The following is a 20643-nucleotide window of genomic DNA, read 5'->3' as shown; positions in this document are numbered from 1 at the left end:
TTAATCAAGACGAGCACATCGAACAGGGTTCATCCATCTCATTCATCGAAGATAGGGTTTTCTCAGCAAGTTTCTTATCCACAGTAAACTTGATTGCTGATGTTATCGGCCTTGTCCTTAGGTAGTACATCCCAGTCTTCAACCCACAGTGGTATCCATAAAAGTGCATCGAGGTGAGCTGCGAATATGTCGGCTTTGCTATAAATATGTTCAGAGACTGGGACTGGTCTATAAACGCCTGTCTATCTGCTGCCAAATCAATCACAGACCTCATCTTTATTTCCCAGGCTGTCTTGTAAATCTCTCTGATCTTTGGAGGAATCGATATGATATTCTGGATCGACCCTTCATTCTCAATAATCAGATTCTTCATCTCGTAGGACCATAACCCTAGCTTGACAAGATCGTCAATAAGATATTGGTTGACAATTTGGAACTCTCCTGCATGTGTTCTCCTGGTGTATATATTCGATGCATACGGTTCAAATGCTTCGTTGTTTCCGAATATCTGTGAAGTTCCAGCGGTTGGCATCAGCGCAATCAGGAGGCTGTTCCTGGTCCCGTGCTTCTTGATTCTTTCCCGAAGCCCCTCCCAATCCCATTTGTTCGATGCCTTCTTTCCAGCAAGCTCAAAATGGAAAATCCCCTTGCTTATTGGGGATCCCTTGTAAGATGGAAACGGGCCTTCACTTTCAGCCAGCTCGCATGAAGCTTCCAGCGCAAAGTAGTACATGGCCTCAAAAATTTCCTTGTTCAGACTTCTGGCTTCATCACTCTCAAATGGTAGCTTTAAAATTGCAAACAAATCTGCCAGTCCCTGCACTCCTATCCCAATGGGCCTGTGCTTCATGTTCGATGTCTTGGCCTCTTCCACAGGATAGTAGGAAGAATCTATTACTTTGTTCAGATTTATTGTTATTATTCTAACTACATTCCTAAAGGACTCAAAGTCAAACATTCCATTCTTGACAAACATGGGAAGGGAAATAGATGCAAGATTGCATACAGAGACTTCATCTCCAGAGGAATATTCAACTATCTCGGTACAAAGGTTCGATGACTTAATAATCCCAAGGTGCTGTTGATTGCTGAGTCTGTTGCATGCATCCTTATAACACATATAGGGTGTTCCAGTCTCAATCTGGGCTTCTATTATGGCTTTCCATAACTTTTGTGCAGGGACTACAGTCCTACTGATAGTCTTCTCATACTTGCAGTACAGCTCATTGAACTCCTCTCCCCACATATCCTCCAGCCCAACCGCTTGGCTTGGGCAAAACAACGACCATTCCTCATCATTCTTAACCCTCTCCATAAAAAGATCATTAACCCATAGTGCAATGAAAATGTCTCTTGCACGGAATTCTTCAGGTCCTGTGCTCTTCCTTATATCCAAAAAGTCAAATATCTCCATGTGCCAGGGCTCAAGATAAATGGCTATAGACCCAGGCCTTCTTTCTGCACCTTGATTGATATATCTCTTTGTTGCATTGAAAACTTGGATTAGTGGGATAATTCCATTGCTTTTCCCCCCGGTGTTCTTTAGAGCGGACCCCTTTGCCCTAATGCTGTGAAGATTAAGTCCTATTCCTCCAGAAAATTTCGTTATGATTGCTGTTTGATTGATCGTGTGATACACACCCTCAATAGAGTCTTCCTTCGGTGTTATAAGAAAGCAACTTGCCAGTTGAGGATTCTTAAGGCATGAATTATAAAGAGTTGGTGTTGCATGGGTGAAGTAATGCCTGGAAAGCATATCGTAGGTTTCTTTCACCCTTTTAAAGTTAGTCTTATGGATTTGAAGAGCCGTCCTCATAAATACATCCTGAGGTCTTTCAACAATCTCATCTCCCACCCTTATCATATAGGATTTCATCAAAGTAAGCATTCCAAAATAATTGAATAGGTAATCGTTCTCGTAGTTTATCATGGCATCAATCGTTTCCTTGTGTTCCAGTATTATTCCATACATCTCTTCAGAAATAGTCCCCCTGTGCTCTTGTATATACTTGATTTTCTCAGAAAAAGAATTCATAGTGACCTCATGAATGTATGATACAATGATTCTAGATGAAATTCGCCCATATTCAGGGTGTTTAGTAATCATAGATGCTGCCGTTTCACTGCAATAGTCCACAACTTCCTTCTTAGTCATGCCCTCACACCATCCCGAAATTATTTTGTCCATCAACTCACTAACATTCACATGCTTCAGGTTGAGAGTTTTGGCATATTCCTCTATTTGCCCTCTAACCCCGTCTATTCCAACCTTTTCAGATTTGATTCTCTTGTTGATATTCGAAGAATTTTCCATTTCAGGGTTTGAAAGGTTGGCAAAAATTATAAAAATCAATAAACACCCTGATTTGAAGGCTTTGTTCAAAAACGGTCATTTAATTTCAAGTGCCTCATTGATCTCGTGTAGGAAGTACCTCTCAATAAGAGGCCTCCTCTTCTTCGCAGTCGGCGTGACAAGCTCTCCATCAGAAAAGCTCTCAAACCCCTTCCGCACCACAATAACACGAGATGGAATCTCAAGCCTCGTTATCCTCTTCTGCTTAAACAGCTTCTCCCCAGTCTCAACAACATGCCTAAGAATCTCCTCGTCGCTCTTCTTCGTCCCAGGACACACAACAATCGCAACTATCCTGTCGCTGTCAGACCTCCGTGGAATGCACACGTCATGCACAACCTCTCCGTCGCTGTACAGCATCTCAAGCTTCCCAGGATCAATGTATTCTCCCTGAGACGTCTTGAACCCATCCTTCACACGCCCAATCACAGAAAACATCCCGGTATCGGTGTCAAACATCCCAATGTCCCCAGTCCGGAGCCATCCGTCAGAAGTAAACAGCTCCAGAGTCTCAGACGGCCTCTTGAAGTACCCCTGTGTCACATTGTCTCCACGAAGCAGGATCTCCCCAATCTTGCACGAAGGATACCGTCGCCCATACTCAGACTTGAGCTCCCCGCTTATCTCCCCAAGCTTCACCTCGTTCGAGGGAAACGGAATCCCGACATTGTCGTACAAATAACAGTCCAGGGGCTGCACAATCCCAGTCCCCACATTCTCAGTCTGCCCATATCCCTGGAAAATCCTGCAGGAAAGCACAGCCTGCATGTACACCAGCACCTCCTTCTTCAAGGGCGCAGACCCGCATAGAACCTGCCCGATCCTTCCTCCAAACTCCTTGGATACCTTGTCAAACACAAGCCAGTCCAAAAGCCTATTCCGCAGCTCTCCTCTGCTCACCCTCCACTTCTTGTACCAGAGTGATGCTCGGAAAATCCCCCGTACCAGAATGTTCTTCTGCCGAACATTCTCCTCAATCTTCTCCTTAAATAGATTCAGCACCCGTGGAACAGAAATGATGAACGTAGGCTTCACTATAAGGTAGTCCTCTTTGATCTCCTTCGAATTCCCTCTGAAAAACACTATCTTGCATCCATACGCCACAGAAATGTTGACACATATCCTCTCCATCACATGCGCCAGTGGAAGGTACGACAGGTACACATCGTCTCGAGAAAGCCGCACCATCTCCCTCTCATTCGACCCCCGGAAAACCCCTGCAACTCCAGAAATAAAGTTCTTGTGGGTCAGCATCACCCCCTTGGGCTTCCCAGAGGTCCCACTTGTGTAGCATATCGTCGCAAGGTCGTCCCCGCTCGGGTACCTCTCCTTCCCAACCTCCCCAGACAGAGAGGCCGCATCCTCAAAGTAATACGTCCTGATCCCCGCATTCTCTAACCTCTCTCTGACCTCCTCGTCCCGGTCCATAAGAACCACACACGAAAGCTTCCCCCCCTTCTCAAGAACACTGTCCAGCAGCTGCCTGGCCTTGTCTGCAGACGCAACACACACCTTCATCCCGGTCTCCTCAAGAATCAGCTGCACATTCTCCGGGGAAAACGTCGAGTACAGAGGGACGTTCGTGCACCCGCACATGTAGGACGCCATCTCGGTGACTATCCACTCGTACCTGTTGACAGAGTAGATACCGACAGTGTCCTTCGGCTCTGTCATCTGCCCGATGAGCCTGGCAATGCTCTCTGCATCTTTCCAGACCTCGTTGGCAGACCTGTAGACAACCTCGCCCTCTACTATTGTTCCGTAAAGAGGGTCGTCGCCCATGTTGTTGCATCTGTTGAAGAGAAGCTCCAGAAGTGTTGTCGATCCATCGGGGGTGCATACGACGCCTCTTTGGAAGTTGACGTGCTGCACAGCTCCCTCCTCAGTAATCCTGATTCGCCTCTTCATATCCTCAAAATGAGAAGACATGTCACTCTTTTTAAGATCACCCGGTACAAGATTCTTAACACCATGAGTGTCACCAGCAAATATAACACTGCCAAGCACTATAATACCGGCAAAGTAAGGTATTATAGCCATGGACTTGATTTTTCCCATTAAATTTTAGGTTACTAGTCATTATATATTTTCTAATTATCCACATTTGGAACGATTTTCATTAATAATAAATGACTCCTCATATCTATTCTATTAATAAGAGGAAAGACTTCATGAAATTCAATCCACCTCTCTTCCCCTGGTATGTTCTCGAATGAGAAGATAAAAATAATGCCTCTTGGGGCAGGAAACGAGGTTGGGAGGTCGTGTGTTATTGTTGAATGTGGTGGGAGGACTATAATGCTGGACTGTGGGGTTCATCCTGCATACACTGGGGTGGCCTCTCTCCCCTTTCTGGATCTTGTGGACCTTTCTAAGATTGATGCCATATTTATTACACACTTCCACCTGGATCATGCTGCTGCCTTACCGTTTCTAACGGAGAAGACAAGCTTCAAGGGAAAGGTCTACATGACACACCCTACAAAAGCCATTCTTAAATGGCTCCTGAACGACTATATCAGGCTAATTAATGCAGCGTCGGATGCAGATTTTTACACAGAAAGTGATTTGATCAAGTGTTACGACAGGATCATACCGATTGATTACCACCAAGAAGTTAATGTGAAAGGAATTAAAGTCAAAGCACTGAATGCAGGGCATGTACTAGGGGCAGCCATGTTTTTGATTGAAATAGAGAAAAGCAAAGTTCTTTACACGGGGGATTTCAGTAGAGAGGAGGATAGGCATCTTAAGGCAGCCGAGTCACCTGGATGCAAAATAGATGGATTAATAACAGAGTCTACATACGGTGTGCAGTGCCACCTCCCAAGGGCTGAAAGAGAAGGGAGGTTTACAAGTATTGTCCAGAATGTTGTTCAAAGGGGTGGTAGATGCCTACTTCCTGTGTTTGCTCTTGGAAGGGCACAAGAACTACTTCTCATTCTTGAAGAGCACTGGAATTCGAATACTTCGTTACAGAAGATTCCCATATATTATGCATCTGCACTAGCAAAGAGATGTATGGGGGTGTATCAAACATACATAGGGATGATGAACGAGAGAATCCAAAAGTTGAGCCTTGTCCGAAATCCTTTTGCGTTCAAGTATGTCAAGAATCTGAAGGGGATAGATTCGTTTGATGATGAGGGGCCGTGTGTAATAATGGCCAGTCCCGGGATGCTCCAGAGTGGGCTCTCAAGAGATCTTTTTGAGCGGTGGTGTTCTGACAGCAAAAATGCAGTGATAATACCTGGGTATTGTGTAGATGGAACACTTGCAAAGGAGATACTTAGTGAGCCTAAGGAGATAGAAGCATTGAATGGAAAGAAGCTTCGGCTTAACATGTCTGTAGAATATATTTCGTTTAGTGCACATGTGGATTTCACACAGAACAGTCAGTTTATTGAGGAGTGCCAACCCAAGCATCTTTTCTTTGTGCATGGCGAGATGAATGAGATGCAGAGGCTTAGGAATGTTATTCAACAAAGAAATGAGAAGAAGGGGATTGAGATGATACTTTATACTCTTCGAAACGGGGAGGAGGCTGAGTTTGACCTAGTTAAGGACAACGAAGCAAAGATATTTACTAATGTTGAAGGAGAGTTTGAAGGGATTATTGTAGGAACAGAGGACGACATCAGGATATACAAGAGAGATGAATTAATAGAGTCTAAATACAAGGAGATGAATATATATGAGAGACAAAGGATTCCGTATAACTCTACGGCTGTTCTATTGAAGCAAGTTCTCATGGATGGGTTTTCAGAGCTTGTTGAGGTTGAGTCTGGGTTTATGATAGGAAATGTCCATGTTAAGTTAGATGGACAGGAGGTTGTGCTTGAATGGAAAAGTAGTTATGCAGATGATGTTTTGGCGATATCTATAAGTAAGATGATATCTGGGATTGGACTGAAAACGAAGAGTGTTAAGCTGAGCAAGATGGGAAAGGAGGAGCTTTTGATTAGTGTTTTGAAGAATTATTTTGTGATTGAGAAGGATGGAGATATTGTGAAGGTCAAGAATGGGAGCAAGGAGGCATATATCAGTAGGGATGGAGTAACTGGAGATTCTTCTGTAGTTGATAAGATAGATGAATGCATGCGAAAGATAAAGGTGATATATTCAGAAGTTTAGTGTTGAATGAAGGTTGTTTGTGAAATGTTTCCAATGGTATAGTTTATTAAAATATTAATTTGAATCCCTAGGATATGAAGAAGCGAATCAGGATTACTGAGGAGGGAGCTGTGCAGCACGTCAACTTCCAAAGAGGCGTCGTATGCACCCCCGATGGATCGACAACACTTCTGGAGCTTCTCTTCAACAGATGCAACAACATGGGCGACGACCCTCTTTACGGAACAATAGTAGAGGGCGAGGTTGTCTACAGGTCTGCCAACGAGGTCTGGAAAGATGCAGAGAGCATTGCCAGGCTCATCGGGCAGATGACAGAGCCGAAGGACACTGTCGGTATCTACTCTGTCAACAGGTACGAGTGGATAGTCACCGAGATGGCGTCCTACATGTGCGGGTGCACGAACGTCCCTCTGTACTCGACGTTTTCCCCGGAGAATGTGCAGCTGATTCTTGAGGAGACCGGGATGAAGGTGTGTGTTGCGTCTGCAGACAAGGCCAGGCAGCTGCTGGACAGTGTTCTTGAGAAGGGGGGGAAGCTTTCGTGTGTGGTTCTTATGGACCGGGACGAGGAGGTCAGAGAGAGGTTAGAGAATGCGGGGATCAGGACGTATTACTTTGAGGATGCGGCCTCTCTGTCTGGGGAGGTTGGGAAGGAGAGGTACCCGAGCGGGGACGACCTTGCGACGATATGCTACACAAGTGGGACCTCTGGGAAGCCCAAGGGGGTGATGCTGACCCACAAGAACTTTATTTCTGGAGTTGCAGGGGTTTTCCGGGGGTCGAATGAGAGGGAGATGGTGCGGCTTTCTCGAGACGATGTGTACCTGTCGTACCTTCCACTGGCGCATGTGATGGAGAGGATATGTGTCAACATTTCTGTGGCGTATGGATGCAAGATAGTGTTTTTCAGAGGGAATTCGAAGGAGATCAAAGAGGACTACCTTATAGTGAAGCCTACGTTCATCATTTCTGTTCCACGGGTGCTGAATCTATTTAAGGAGAAGATTGAGGAGAATGTTCGGCAGAAGAACATTCTGGTACGGGGGATTTTCCGAGCATCACTCTGGTACAAGAAGTGGAGGGTGAGCAGAGGAGAGCTGCGGAATAGGCTTTTGGACTGGCTTGTGTTTGACAAGGTATCCAAGGAGTTTGGAGGAAGGATCGGGCAGGTTCTATGCGGGTCTGCGCCCTTGAAGAAGGAGGTGCTGGTGTACATGCAGGCTGTGCTTTCCTGCAGGATTTTCCAGGGATATGGGCAGACTGAGAATGTGGGGACTGGGATTGTGCAGCCCCTGGACTGTTATTTGTACGACAATGTCGGGATTCCGTTTCCCTCGAACGAGGTGAAGCTTGGGGAGATAAGCGGGGAGCTCAAGTCTGAGTATGGGCGACGGTATCCTTCGTGCAAGATTGGGGAGATCCTGCTTCGTGGAGACAATGTGACACAGGGGTACTTCAAGAGGCCGTCTGAGACTCTGGAGCTGTTTACTTCTGACGGATGGCTCCGGACTGGGGACATTGGGATGTTTGACACCGATACCGGGATGTTTTCTGTGATTGGGCGTGTGAAGGATGGGTTCAAGACGTCTCAGGGAGAATACATTGATCCTGGGAAGCTTGAGATGCTGTACAGCGACGGAGAGGTTGTGCATGACGTGTGCATTCCACGGAGGTCTGACAGCGACAGGATAGTTGCGATTGTTGTGTGTCCTGGGACGAAGAAGAGCGACGAGGAGATTCTTAGGCATGTTGTTGAGACTGGGGAGAAGCTGTTTAAGCAGAAGAGGATAACGAGGCTTGAGATTCCATCTCGTGTTATTGTGGTGCGGAAGGGGTTTGAGAGCTTTTCTGATGGAGAGCTTGTCACGCCGACTGCGAAGAAGAGGAGGCCTCTTATTGAGAGGTACTTCCTACACGAGATCAATGAGGCACTTGAAATTAAATGACCGTTTTTGAACAAAGCCTTCAAAATCAGGATGTTTATTGATTTTTATATAGTTCGTAGGACCCTGCACCTCTATCCACAAAACTTAAGTAGATAGTCCATTGGAAAAGAGACTTTATTCCTTTCTTGCTATTTTATACACAACAATCGCAGTGACTATACTAATAACTCCCCCTACTGCTATAATCTTTCTTTTCGAAAATTCAGGCCTCTTCCTTTCAATTCTCTTCTTCGTCTCAACAAACTCCTCTTCAAGCCTTATTACCTTTGTAAATAGATTGTTGTTAATATTCTCTATGGGTTTGTTGTTAGCAATCCGGCCATAAAACTGCACCAAGAGCAGAAATGGGCAAGTATTGGGGCATGAAAGGATTATTTCAAACACTTTGTGGACATCCTCTATTTTCGAAAGATTTCTCAGGAAGAATGTTAGAATAGATCCCATGAACTTATAACTTTCTAACTCCGGAATCTTTATACCTCTTTTCTTCATCATCTCCACAAATATCTTCATGTTTTCCTTGTATATCTTGAAATCATCGGTAACAAGTGGCTCCAGCTTTCTCTTAAACACATTTGTGAGTACAACACCAAGTTTAGCTGTTGTATCCTTGTGTCTTGAAAGAAACCTCTTAAGCTCCACGTTTTCGTCTTCAGGGACATCAATAAAATTCTCCGGGCTGCCTTCTCCAGGAGATTCTGGATCTCCACCCCCAAGAATCCCTTTGGCTATTTCCTCCCCAACAATCTCTTGGAAATAGTAGAGGACAAATACCGATGCAACTTCACTCATCCCTTGTGTGTATCTGATTGGGATCTTATCAAGCTCCACAAAAAGCAGCTTCTTCAGAAACTTGACCATCTTATAGTCTTTTTTATCCACACCTAGCAACTCTGTGCGCCTCACATCGTTCTCTATTACTCTCCTTTCGTTGTAGTCTCTTTCCACACTCACATACTCATCGTCCTCTGTTTTCTTTTCAAAGGACTGCAGTACATCGGCAAACCTAACTCCTTCCATCTAATGTAAAGGCCCCAAGAATTTTTTTATTTGTAGTAAAAGGGTTTGAGACCAATAGAATAGAGGGACATCAACTAAGTCATAGAAGTCTCGCTAGGCCTATTTGTCTCCTTGGCTGTCAGCAAGTAATTGGATGCAAGAAAGTATAAGATGCGGGAGAGATGAGGACTGTGATGCTGGTTGCATTAGCTTTTTTATTTCTTTCTGTGGTCATGGTAGCCCGGTATCTCTACAAAAAGATATTTGTGATGGGAAGGCTGAAGTACATTAAGAAACCTTCTGAGGATTGGGAGGCACCCTCTAGGAAGGCCATGATGGAGAGACTTGAATCGGAGACATTTGATTTGGTGATAGTTGGTGGGGGGAGCACAGGTGCAGGATGTGCGCTTGATGGAGCAACAAGGGGACTGAAAGTAGCCTTAGTAGAGGCCTTGGACTTTGGATCAGGAACCAGCTCAAAGTCAACCAAACTTGTGCATGGAGGAGTAAGATACCTTGCAAGTGCTGTCAGCAACTTGGACTGGTCACAATATAGGCTGGTTTGGCAGGCATTGGACGAGAGAAGCACCATGTTCAAGATATCACCGTACCTTACAAATAGCATTAAGATATTGGTTCCTATATACAGTAGGATACTTATTCCTTATTACTATCTTGGACTCAAGCTTTACGATTGGATCTCAGGGCTGAAGTCATTAGGAAAAAGCTATTTTATTGGTAGGAAAGAGGCTATAGATGTATTCCCTCATGTTAACAAGAAGAACCTTTGTGGGGCAATGGTTTACTTTGATGGGCAACAAGATGATGTTCGAAACAATGTGATGCTTGTGATGACTGCAGTTTATCATGGAGCAGTGGCAGTGAACTACTTATCTGTAAACTCATTGGTTACTGAAGAAGGAAAGATTACCGGGGTCAGATGCAGAGACTCGATTACGGGGTTTGAGATTGAAATTAAGAGTGCAGGGGTCATAAACAGCACAGGGAACTTTGCAGATGGCTTAAGAAAAATGAATGATGGCAATGCAAAGGAGATCATGATCCAAAGCTCTGGAACACACATCGTTATTCCAAAGGAGTATGCACCTAAGGAGATGGGGTTTTTGGATCCTCTTACGGGTGACAACAGAATAGCCTTTTTCATGCCATGGATGGGGAAGACTCTTGTAGGATCTACTGATGTTAAGTCAAAGAACGAGGCCTCACCTTCCCCAACAAAGGAGGACTTGGAGTTTCTGGTGCATGAGGTTAGAGCCTATACCTCCCAGAATCCAAATCTTAAAAAGGATGAAGTCTCAGCCATATGGACAGGAATAAGACCTCTTGTCAAGGATGTTGAAGTTTCCGAGACAAGCTCGATTGTTAGAAAACATTTTGTACAAGCTGAGAAGAATGGGCTTCTGACGGTTACCGGAGGTAAGTGGACGATATACAGGAAGATAGCCGAGGATGCCATAGATTTGGCTGTAAGCACGTTTTCCCTGAAGCCAAAGGGACCATGTGTGACAAAGTATGTCCAAATACTTGGAGCCAATGGATATGGCGAAGACACTTGGATCTCTGTGCAAAAAAAGCTGAATGTGCCAAAGGACGTTGCAAAAAGGCTTGTAAGATTCTATGGGACCAATGCCTTAAAGCTTTCTAAATATATCAAGAAAGACAGGAAGAAGCTTTTGTCTGTGAAATACTCCTACTTCAGTGAGGAAGTAGAGTATTGTATAGATAATGAAATGGCAGTCCGGATATGCGATGTACTCTGCAATAGGTTGATGATTGGATTGATGGATGTAAAGGAAGCTTATGGATGCATTGAAAAAGTTCTTGAGACTTTCAAAAGAAAGCATGGATGGGATGCAGACAGATGTAATCGCGAGGAGGTAGATGCCATAAGAATGCTCAATACATATGGACTAAAGATCCTGAGAGAAGACCTTCAAGATGACTCTTCCTTACAGATTGAATGTCCTGGAGGGAAAAAACATAAGAACAACCTCAATACTTCAACTGCAAAATAAACTCGTCGATGTTTAATTCGGTATGGATCTATCTCATAAGTCTTCCCAACTTTCCAAATAGTAAAGTCCTGAGAACAGCTCTGAATGTGGGAATGTTATCTCTTAAAAGTAGGAATAAACCCAGGATCTCCAAAAGGAAGCCAAATGCTAGAAACCCGTAGATCAGAAACAATACAGCAACTACAAAGATCACCATACCTTGTATCTTCTCAGGGCGCAGCAAGGTAAACATCTTGGATCTAGCCAGAAGAGAAATGCCTATGATGATCAGAAGGTTGCCAGATATCATCAGTGCCCTATCCATCAGAAGAATACCACCAACAAGAAACACAAACATCCCTATTGACATAACCACTACGCCAGACTCTTTTGGACTCATCCACCCTTAGGGGAGAAGGAAGAATACTGAAATATGTCGATGAGAAAATCCCTTGGAGCATGAGGAGAATAGCAGACCTCAAGGTTAGAAGCAAGAGGTGTTTGACTCAAAGGGCAATCTCTTGCCCCGTGCTTAGAATTTCCTGGGACTTGGTGTACTGGATGGCAAGATACGATAAACGCCTGAGAGTCCTCTGCAAACATATGTCTCCAAGAGAGATATCTGTTCTTGCCCCGTGGAAGAAGTCATATGAAAGAAGAGGATTCTATGAGTCAAGGGCCTCTTTCGACATTGATCTTCATCCCTTTGTTAACCTCAGGGCATTGAGGGTCGTTGACTCATCCATCTTTGATATGTTCTCGATCAACAACACCTGCATCAAGGAATTGAAGCTCCTTAAAGTTTTGGGGGTGAGGATGAAAAGCCCTGTGAACACTGTGCTAGAAGAAATAACTCTGAAGGACACTAGAATACCATATGAAGATATGGTAAGTATTCTTGGGATAGAGTCATTAATAAGTGTGTCATTGATGAATGTCGATGTTTCGGGATGCCATAGGTGGAGAGAAAAGCTTCTAGAGAAGATTAGAGAGATGCCCAAACTGAAAAGGATAGTTCTGGTTAATATGAAGGTTGACATTCAGCAGTTTACTGACCTGTGCATTGAAAGGGGGTTGGGGTGGTTTAAGATTGCTGAAGAAGACGTATGCTTGGATGTAAGGCTATGTTCTTTTGCAAGTTCCATCCGATGTGTGGGGGCTCTGAGATGTCTTATAGGCCTCAACTATGAAATGGTAGAAATGATGCATGTCGAGGGAAGAGACTTGAAATATATGAAGGAAACTCTCCCCAACCTGAAAGTACTTTATGTATCTCAGGCTGAAATAGACAATAAGACATTCAAGACGGTATATCTTAGATACCCAAATCTGATTGGTCTCGGGTTTTCTGAGTGTATCTTTAATGGAACCTCCTTCTATGAGACCATCATACACTTTAAAGGTGTTCTGAGGTTTCTGGATCTTACCTCTTCAAGGCTTCCTCATGATTATATCTCTTTTTTGAAGAAAACCTTATGTTCATGCTCTGTAAAACTAAGAAGTGGAGATTTGATCATGGTTGATAATACCTCCTCCAAGTAATTTTCCAACAGGTTAATAGCCAACGGTATGGCAGAACCTCTACTTATTTGCTTTCTGGCAGGGCTATTTGGTTTCTAGAGGATGGAGAAATGTATGAAGGCTCAATCTTCTGCAAACATGGTGGTTGCAAGCCCTAAACTACTTCCATTTTAAGCATACTGTCCCTTATTCTAATGACAGATAGGGCGAGGGAAGTTCTTGACATGCTTCTTGGGCCTGACAGGGACATTTATGATCCTGGGAAATCATTCTCAGCAAAGAAGGATGTCTGTATATACATGCTTGTCTCGTTCTGTCCATTTGAATTGTTCAGGAACACCAGAAAAAGCATAGGAAAATGTAAGTACAACAACCATGAGGAGTATTACAAGGCTGAATACAATAGGGGTGGGAAAGAAAGATATGAAGAATATGAATGGGAGTTTCTTAGGTTGCTTGTAGAGATTGCTCTTCGTGTACAGGACGAGATTAGAGAACAAAATTCAGAGAATATGGTAGACGTTTCCTTGCTTGGTAAAATCCAGGAGAAGGAAGAGGTGTTCAATAAGATGTATCAAGACATCGAAAGGCTTGGAATGGAGGGGAATGTGGAAGAGGCTTGGCATAGCTTCAACGAATGTGAGAAAGTGAGGGAAGAATTGGAAAGGATCAAGGAAGCATATTATGTAAAGAGTAATGGAGTAGGAATGGAAAAGTGCACCGTATGCGGGGTCAACTTGGTTCTGAGTGACACAGATGCAAAGATCAGTAGGCATCTGAACGGAAGGCTTCATAGAGGGCATCTTCGGGTCAGGAATAAGTTAGGGGAGCTTTTAGAGAAGTTTGGGATCTCTAGCGTAACAGAGATATTTCCTGAAGGCTTTTCCTTCAAGCACTTGAGAGGGTAGCCCCTATGATATGTACCCCCTTAGTATTAACTAAGAAGACTTAGATTTAAGTCTATATTCAGTTAATATTTACATTGGGAAGTACCCACGATAGATGTCTGACGAGAGCATATGGAGGAACATCGGGGGAGATGGATATTGCTCGTTCAAGATGAAGACTGAAGAGGACACGTTGTGCAGGAACCAAAACAATGTGACGGGGATATGCAACCGGTTTTCATGTCCACTGGCCAATTCAAAGTATGCAACGGTTCGAGCGGTGGGGGAAGAACTCTCTCTTTTTGTCAAAGAGCCTGAGCGTGTCCATATTCCTCGAGATGCTTATGAAGAGATAAAGCTGTCTTCGAACTACGAAGAAGCTCTTAAACAGATAGAAGAGAACCTTGAGTTCTGGGATGAAAAGATTATTCACAAATGCAAACAGAAACTTTCAAAGCTCACGCAGTATCTTAGAAGGTTAGAGTATTTCAAGGAGCATGGAAGGACAGAATACATGGTGAGGAAGAAGAGGATGAATAGAAGGGAGAAGCTTAGGGCACTTAAGACTTTGAACAAGATCAACTTCGAGAAGAACATTGGAGATGAGTTAATGCTAAGGCTTGAAAGTGGAATCTACGGAACAGAACTCAAAGACAGGTTCCACTTGGCCAACGAAGCAGCAGTGGAAAGAGAAAAGAAGCAAAATAGGAAAAAAAGATATGTTGCAGATATTGAAGAAAGTGATACAATGTTTGAGGCTGAACCTCGTGATATTAAAAAGAAAGCCAAGAAGAAGGCCACAATGAAATGGTGAGAAATAGTTACCCCTTTAAGCCATTTATTTAGCCGAAAATAAAGATTTTGATATGACGACTTGATTCTATCCTCATTAATTCGCCTTCTAACTTTTTGCTAGAAGAACTATTTTTTCTCCTTGGATTTTGCCAATACAAACTTTCCAACGATCATTGCATGGTCCTTTTCAAATGGCTCAAGAGTCACTTGCTCCCTTGGCTTGATATTACTCTTTCTGAGGATATTCACTTCATCGGCAAAGACAGTCTCTGCAGGAATCGATGAATTAACACAGTTCGCCTTGATGGAGACATCTACACCACCTCCTTCCTTCAGAAAGTACTGTGCATTCAGTGCAACAATTCTTGTCTGGTCAGGCTGGGAAACATCCGAGAAAATACAGTCGACAATCGGCACAAGCATTCTGTATCTCGACGGATGCCTAGCGTCTTCTATTATAGGGACAATGTTCGCCCGCTTCATGGACATGTTAATCAGGTCTCTTCCAGACCTCTCACTAAACTCAACTGCATACACCATCCCATCCTTACCAACAATGTCAGACACATGTGAAACCGTTGTGCCGGATGAAGCTCCCAAATATAATACCTTACTTCCAGGCCCTATATGGATGTTCTCAACCCCACATACAATCCCTGCAGCAAGCTTGCTTCTATAGACATTCCAGACACGATATTCAACCTTCTCCCCTTCAACCTCAACACTGATCCTTCTCTCTCCATACACACTTGTCCCAGGAACCAAGCTTCTTGTAAGCAGCAGATCCTCCTTCCCTCTTCCAACATACACCCCTGGAAACCTCTTGTGTGGCTCAATCAAGATCTTCTTGTCCAGCCCGGCCTTCACACTCCCCTTTTTCTTATTGTTCATCCTTCCTCTTCCTTCATTCCTATCGCCTTTAGATGGCCTCCCTCCCTTCTGGATCTTTCCTCTGCTGGGCTTCTTATTAACATTCTTCATACCTCTTTGAAAGGGCTAAAAATTGCACAATAAAACTCCGCTAGTATGCTTGCATCAAGAAACATTGCTTTATTGACTGTGGCCATCTCATCTGTTGAGTAAAGCCCGGAGATCGCCTACCTGGGACTGGATCGATCCATGCAAATCAACCACTGCATTGTAGAAGCTGAATATCATCTTATTGATCTCCTCTCTTTCATAATTTATAGAATTAAGTGTTCTGTCAAGAACTATCTTGGCTTTCTGCAGCTTTTGCTCACTCATCAGCAGGGATGTATTGGATTCCAAGTTGAGCTTCAGAAGCTCATTCTCAAGTAGCTCCATCTCTGTCTTACTCTTTCTCTGCTCATTTTCAGATATCTCCTTCTTCTCCAAATACAACTTTCCAGCCATCACAAGTTTATCACTACAATATTTAAGCCTACTGTTTAGATCGTTGACCACACTCTCTTTCTCACCCTTTGCCTCCTCAAGCATACTTCTATTCATCTCTGCTGCCACGAGAACATCGTTCTTGCCATTCAGTTCCTCTTCAAGTCCCATAATCACATCAGATATCCCATTATCAAACACCTCTCCATTTACTTCGTTCATCACCTTAATTCCTCCTTTCGCATCCTTCACAATCCTTAGCGAAATCTCGTCTCTAAGACCCTTAAGATCAAAGAAAAGTTTCTCAACCTCTTCAACCCTTTCCTGAGCTTCCCTCTCTTGCTCCCCTACTTCCTTCATGAGCCCTTCCTTTTCAGGCTTCATCCTCTCAAGCTCTTTGAATAGCTCTATCTTCTCAGCATTCATTTCCTTTACATCTTCGGGATTGATCTTCTGCTTCGTTATTTGTGCTCTTAGCCCTTCTTCTTGAGCTTTTAGACCTTCGATCTCTTCTTCGATTCTCATAATGTCTTCAGATAGCTTATTAATAGTTCCTAGATACTTCCTCTTCTTTCCCTCAAGCTGCTTCTCAGAGGCTATTAGCATGTTCAGGTCATCGGTCAGCTCCTTCTTCTTTCTATCCAACTCTCCCCTGCTTTCTGCAATCTTTCTGGACTCACTTATCATTTCTTCAATCCTAGCGAGCTCGTCCTTCTTCCGGTCAATCTCCCTGAACATCCCAGTGTATATCTCGGTGACTTTCCTTTCAAACTCCTCCTCAAGCCCAGCGTCATCTTCATCCCCTTCCATGAATCTCATGTATCCATCACAGACATACTCAAAGAAACAACTTTCAACACTCTTCTCCTCCTCTTGTTGAAGAAGAGATGCCCCATGGCCTATCAGCTCCACCACCCAACTGCACATGCTTAAAATCACAGGCCACGTATGTGGAGTTATTGCACTCAGCTGGCTCTTTGTAATCTCTCCACAATATGGATACCTTAAGTTCTTCATAACCATCACAACCTCGTCTTCAAATCTTGAGGAAAACATAAAGTCATCGATAAATCCATATAGAAACTTGAATATGCTCTGGAAGTCCTTTGAAGACGGGTTGTGCAAAATCTTCTGCGACACCTGCCCATCATATCCATTCTCTACTAGAAACTTCAGAATAGTGTCAACACATTGCTGCCTGTATCCTTTTTCTCTAACCATCCTCATGTCTCTTCTCTTAATCTCATCACCTGCCACAGAGTATCTTGGAAATGGTGCAACCTTCATTCCAGAAATAGGCGTCTTTATAGAGTTCCGGGAGTTCGGCGTCATGGTAAACCTCCGAGTCATAGGGATCCAGAAATATTTTTTACTTCATTCTACCTCAAGTACCCAACCACTACCCTTTCAAGGGTGATCTTTGCTCTGCCAAGCCCTCCAAACCAATCCATTCCTATCAACAAACCACTCAGTTCCTAGCCCCAATAATGCTTGTCAAAGACAAACTGGAAATGGTAAGTGCTCCACCATATTAATTCAAAGGCCACAACATTCTTTGCATTGATCCTCGTGATATTCATAGCCCCGAGATATTTCTATGCGGGCCAGGTTCTCATATCAATGGTAACATATTCAGCATTTGTGTCTCTCATAAAGCCAGTCGCAAGAAGAGGCAAGCTATACTTCAGAATCATTAATGGTAAGTGATCATTTTAATTTAAGTCCTCCATGTCATTGCAAAGATCCTGACCCTTATAGCTTTCTTCATAGTCATGAACAACGTGTTTGTAATGAGGTCAGGATACAAGAATTGCAGCGAATGTTCCATTATGTCAACGGCAAACATTTTCATATCGATTCTGTTTTTCATATACTACTCGGTGTATTCGACGGCCTTCGTTTTCTTCTTCAGTGTTTCTAACAAATGATTTGTCCAATAAACAAGCCTCGTTATCCACCTCTCTATCTCTTCTTGTATAGCCATGGCATCAGCTTTATCTGGGGAAGCTTCTTCCAATTCTTGCTTAGAACCTTCTTCAGAACAAATATAACAAACTGCTCATTCGACACATCAACCTGCTTGATTTCAAACCCAAAGGCCTCAAACTTCCTCTCTAGAAGTCTTACACCAGGTATCCTACTCCTGACTTCTGCTACATACCAATACCCGTTCTCTTTTAGTATCCGATTGATCTCTTTTGTAGGAACTGCAATGTTTTCAATCATCATGCTCAGGCAGCAGACTGCAATGTCAACACTTTTGTCTTCCAAGGGAATCCTTTTGCTCATATCACACCGCACTATCCCTTTCTTAGAAGGATGAAGGTCCAAGGATATTACATTCTCAAATTCCTTGGCAATCCTTGCATCTCCACACCCTACGTCTGCTATCACCATATCTCCTCCCTTCTCTTTTATCTTCTCAATTATTATGTCAAGAGGATTTACAGGCCACCTTTTCACCTGTAGATCATACAACTCATGGTACAGTCTCAAGTCTTTTTTCTTCAACCCCTTCCCATGATACATTCTGTCATTCAGCATCCTAAACTTCCCTCCCTCAAGCCTCTTCATTAGCTTTTTTTCTAGACTCATCTTGGGGTCTTCATCACCGCCGAGTTTTCGTCTCCAGATAACTTGTCCCTTCCTTATGAAAGGTAATCATATGGTATTATCCCATATTCATGAGCATCCACGTTCTCTTTGGGGTCAAATAGGTCTTCATAATCCTTGTAATCATCTTCTAACATCGAAATATCTTTGAACAACTCTATAAACTCACTGCGCCTTTCCAGGATCTCCTTCATCTTTTCTTCTCCACCTTCTTTCTTCTTCTTTTTTCCTTTCTTCTTGGTAAGTAAGCCTTCCATGTCAGAATCAATAGCTCTCATCACCATCCAGTATCCTTGATAAGCTAGCCTCTCCCTTAGCTTCCTTGCAAGAACTTCTTTTCTCTTGTTGTTGATAGTAACCTGCTTTCTATATAGCCTAATGAGATCCTCTACATTCCTAGAAGAAAAGGACCTCAAGGCCTCTTCCACTTCAAGATAATCCTCTGCATTAAACTCTACATCTCCGTCCTCATCAGAATCCTCCAAGCATCCTCCAAGAACATCTCCGTCGTCTATAAGGCATCCCACAAGCCCTCTGATTATAGACTCCCTAGTGTACTCCTTTTCATGTTCAACTATATCTTCGAGCCACTCCTCGTCGATTATTGTTTTTGAAGTAGCCTTGATAAACCTCTCCTCATCCACCTCTGGAAAATAATCCTCAACAAAGGTTTCAAACTCATTGTACGGTATTTGGCTGGCCATGTGCCCCATCGCCTCTCTACCCCCATTAAGAGCTTCTCCACCATTATGCTCTAACAATCCATCGGAAACTTCCCTTCCTTCATGTCTTCTGTCGTTGTTCTCAAAACCTCTCATGGCCTTATATTTTGCTAAATAGAAATCCAGAAGCAGTCTTTGATACAAGAATCTGCATTCAAAGAGACATAGCCCATCTACTTCTAGAAATGCTCTGATGCTCGGCTTCCAATAAAAGCCCGACTAGCGCTACACCCTGGATGATATGGATTGAAAAGTATAGGCCGAAATCATTTGACAGCATAGTTGGACGGGAGAAAATTTCAAGTGTCTTGAAGAGTTATACTCTTGAAACAATTCCTCACTTGATACTGCATGGAGGGCCGGGCCACGGCAAGAAAACCACACTTCTATGTCTAGTAACCCACCTGTATGGAGGAAGCCCTGAAATGAAGATCAGAACAGTAGAAGTTCTGAGTGGGGCGAAGAAGATAGAAGTGTCATATATGGAGTCCAACGAATATGTTGAGATATCTCCATCGCAGTATGGCCACCATGACAAAGCTGTTATACAAAGTATAATCAAAGAGATGGGGCAGACAAAGCCTATATTGTCAATGCTCAAGAGCGCCAAGAAAGCTCCAATCAGGCTTGTTGCTATAACCTCTGCAGAAGAGCTGACCCTAGAAGCCCAGGCTGCACTTCGAAGAACCATCGAAATGTATAGTAGCGTCCTCCGGGTTGTACTAGTATGCAACGAACTCTCAAGACTGATAGAGCCAGTAAGAAGCAGATGCTTTTTCCTTCGGATCCCAGGCTTCTCCAATGAAGATATAATATCAAACATGTGCAGGATATCAGAAAAGGAAAACTATGCTATACCAAAAGAAAAGCTTGAGGAGATATGCAAAGAGTCTGAAGGAAACATGAGAAGGGCCCTATGCATTCTTGAACTATTCTGTTTTAATATGATTGACAAAGAGACAAAAAGGCCAAAGATCAATGTTAAGGACTTGAAGCTTGATTGGGAATTAATGGTCATGGGGATTTCAAGTATAGTCAAGTCTAACCAAACACCTGAAGGGTTGGTTGAGATAAGAAAAAGCTTGTATATGCTTTTGAACTCGTGCATATCACCCAGGACCATTCTTATTGAACTGCTACGTAGCCTTATTCTCGGGGAAGATTTCAAAACATTTCTTTTGCTTTCACACCAAGCCTTGAAGTATGAGGAGAGAATAAGATTTGGGATGAAAAGTATATATCACCTAGAAGGATTTATCACATCATCAATGTGTGTATTCAATGAAAAGAGATACAGTTAGGGTT

The 20643-nt window shown here is 43.4% G+C and overlaps 16 protein-coding genes across 16 annotated transcripts; 8 read left to right on the top strand and 8 right to left on the bottom strand.

The window, feature by feature from the left end:
- Positions 1 to 4: 4 nt before the first annotated feature.
- Positions 5 to 2314, bottom strand: EROM_100800 (ribonucleoside diphosphate reductase; the record flags this gene model as incomplete). The annotated part of the gene is made up of 1 exon (XM_009267118.1): positions 5 to 2314. The coding sequence occupies one exon, from the start codon at positions 2312 to 2314 to the stop codon at positions 5 to 7; it is 2310 nt and encodes a 769-aa protein (XP_009265393.1).
- A 75-nt stretch (positions 2315 to 2389) lies between these two features.
- EROM_100790 (long chain fatty acid CoA ligase) lies at positions 2390 to 4411 on the bottom strand (the record flags this gene model as incomplete). Its single annotated transcript, XM_009267117.1, has 1 exon — positions 2390 to 4411. The coding sequence occupies one exon, from the start codon at positions 4409 to 4411 to the stop codon at positions 2390 to 2392; it is 2022 nt and encodes a 673-aa protein (XP_009265392.1).
- Positions 4412 to 4555: 144 nt separating this feature from the next.
- On the top strand, positions 4556 to 6487 carry EROM_100780 (putative beta-lactamase fold-containing exonuclease; the record flags this gene model as incomplete). Its single annotated transcript, XM_009267116.1, has 1 exon — positions 4556 to 6487. The coding sequence occupies one exon, from the start codon at positions 4556 to 4558 to the stop codon at positions 6485 to 6487; it is 1932 nt and encodes a 643-aa protein (XP_009265391.1).
- A 74-nt stretch (positions 6488 to 6561) lies between these two features.
- On the top strand, positions 6562 to 8433 carry EROM_100770 (long chain fatty acid CoA ligase; the record flags this gene model as incomplete). The annotated part of the gene is made up of 1 exon (XM_009267115.1): positions 6562 to 8433. One exon carries the CDS (start codon positions 6562 to 6564, stop codon positions 8431 to 8433), a length of 1872 nt encoding a protein of 623 aa, XP_009265390.1.
- Positions 8434 to 8547: 114 nt separating this feature from the next.
- Positions 8548 to 9453, bottom strand: EROM_100760 (hypothetical protein; the record flags this gene model as incomplete). The annotated part of the gene is made up of 1 exon (XM_009267114.1): positions 8548 to 9453. The coding sequence occupies one exon, from the start codon at positions 9451 to 9453 to the stop codon at positions 8548 to 8550; it is 906 nt and encodes a 301-aa protein (XP_009265389.1).
- A 212-nt stretch (positions 9454 to 9665) lies between these two features.
- Positions 9666 to 11468, top strand: EROM_100750 (glycerol-3-phosphate dehydrogenase; the record flags this gene model as incomplete). The annotated part of the gene is made up of 1 exon (XM_009267113.1): positions 9666 to 11468. The coding sequence occupies one exon, from the start codon at positions 9666 to 9668 to the stop codon at positions 11466 to 11468; it is 1803 nt and encodes a 600-aa protein (XP_009265388.1).
- Positions 11469 to 11496: 28 nt separating this feature from the next.
- On the bottom strand, positions 11497 to 11847 carry EROM_100740 (hypothetical protein; the record flags this gene model as incomplete). Its single annotated transcript, XM_009267112.1, has 1 exon — positions 11497 to 11847. One exon carries the CDS (start codon positions 11845 to 11847, stop codon positions 11497 to 11499), a length of 351 nt encoding a protein of 116 aa, XP_009265387.1.
- A 59-nt stretch (positions 11848 to 11906) lies between these two features.
- EROM_100730 (hypothetical protein) lies at positions 11907 to 12989 on the top strand (the record flags this gene model as incomplete). The annotated part of the gene is made up of 1 exon (XM_009267111.1): positions 11907 to 12989. One exon carries the CDS (start codon positions 11907 to 11909, stop codon positions 12987 to 12989), a length of 1083 nt encoding a protein of 360 aa, XP_009265386.1.
- A 173-nt stretch (positions 12990 to 13162) lies between these two features.
- EROM_100720 (U1 snRNP protein) lies at positions 13163 to 13876 on the top strand (the record flags this gene model as incomplete). The annotated part of the gene is made up of 1 exon (XM_009267110.1): positions 13163 to 13876. One exon carries the CDS (start codon positions 13163 to 13165, stop codon positions 13874 to 13876), a length of 714 nt encoding a protein of 237 aa, XP_009265385.1.
- A 94-nt stretch (positions 13877 to 13970) lies between these two features.
- Positions 13971 to 14669, top strand: EROM_100710 (glutathione-S-transferase-like protein; the record flags this gene model as incomplete). The annotated part of the gene is made up of 1 exon (XM_009267109.1): positions 13971 to 14669. One exon carries the CDS (start codon positions 13971 to 13973, stop codon positions 14667 to 14669), a length of 699 nt encoding a protein of 232 aa, XP_009265384.1.
- A 107-nt stretch (positions 14670 to 14776) lies between these two features.
- EROM_100700 (fibrillarin) lies at positions 14777 to 15631 on the bottom strand (the record flags this gene model as incomplete). The annotated part of the gene is made up of 1 exon (XM_009267108.1): positions 14777 to 15631. One exon carries the CDS (start codon positions 15629 to 15631, stop codon positions 14777 to 14779), a length of 855 nt encoding a protein of 284 aa, XP_009265383.1.
- An 87-nt stretch (positions 15632 to 15718) lies between these two features.
- EROM_100690 (chromosome segregation protein) lies at positions 15719 to 17353 on the bottom strand (the record flags this gene model as incomplete). The annotated part of the gene is made up of 1 exon (XM_009267107.1): positions 15719 to 17353. The coding sequence occupies one exon, from the start codon at positions 17351 to 17353 to the stop codon at positions 15719 to 15721; it is 1635 nt and encodes a 544-aa protein (XP_009265382.1).
- Positions 17354 to 17490: 137 nt separating this feature from the next.
- On the top strand, positions 17491 to 17931 carry EROM_100680 (hypothetical protein; the record flags this gene model as incomplete). The annotated part of the gene is made up of 3 exons (XM_009267106.1): positions 17491 to 17517; positions 17546 to 17702; positions 17726 to 17931. 3 exons carry the CDS (start codon positions 17491 to 17493, stop codon positions 17929 to 17931), a joined length of 390 nt encoding a protein of 129 aa, XP_009265381.1.
- Positions 17932 to 17965: 34 nt separating this feature from the next.
- Positions 17966 to 18598, bottom strand: EROM_100670 (putative methyltransferase; the record flags this gene model as incomplete). The annotated part of the gene is made up of 1 exon (XM_009267105.1): positions 17966 to 18598. One exon carries the CDS (start codon positions 18596 to 18598, stop codon positions 17966 to 17968), a length of 633 nt encoding a protein of 210 aa, XP_009265380.1.
- Positions 18599 to 18651: 53 nt separating this feature from the next.
- On the bottom strand, positions 18652 to 19434 carry EROM_100660 (hypothetical protein; the record flags this gene model as incomplete). Its single annotated transcript, XM_009267104.1, has 1 exon — positions 18652 to 19434. One exon carries the CDS (start codon positions 19432 to 19434, stop codon positions 18652 to 18654), a length of 783 nt encoding a protein of 260 aa, XP_009265379.1.
- A 140-nt stretch (positions 19435 to 19574) lies between these two features.
- On the top strand, positions 19575 to 20639 carry EROM_100650 (DNA replication factor C small subunit; the record flags this gene model as incomplete). Its single annotated transcript, XM_009267103.1, has 1 exon — positions 19575 to 20639. One exon carries the CDS (start codon positions 19575 to 19577, stop codon positions 20637 to 20639), a length of 1065 nt encoding a protein of 354 aa, XP_009265378.1.
- Between the last annotated feature and the right edge of the window lie 4 nt (positions 20640 to 20643).

The sequence above is a fragment of the Encephalitozoon romaleae genome, chromosome X, assembly GCF_000280035.1.
Source record: "Encephalitozoon romaleae SJ-2008 chromosome X, complete sequence".
Taxonomy (NCBI): Eukaryota; Fungi; Microsporidia; family Unikaryonidae; genus Encephalitozoon; species Encephalitozoon romaleae.
The sequence above is the reverse complement of the archived record's forward strand: the minus strand, read 5'-3'. Positions and strand labels throughout refer to the sequence as shown.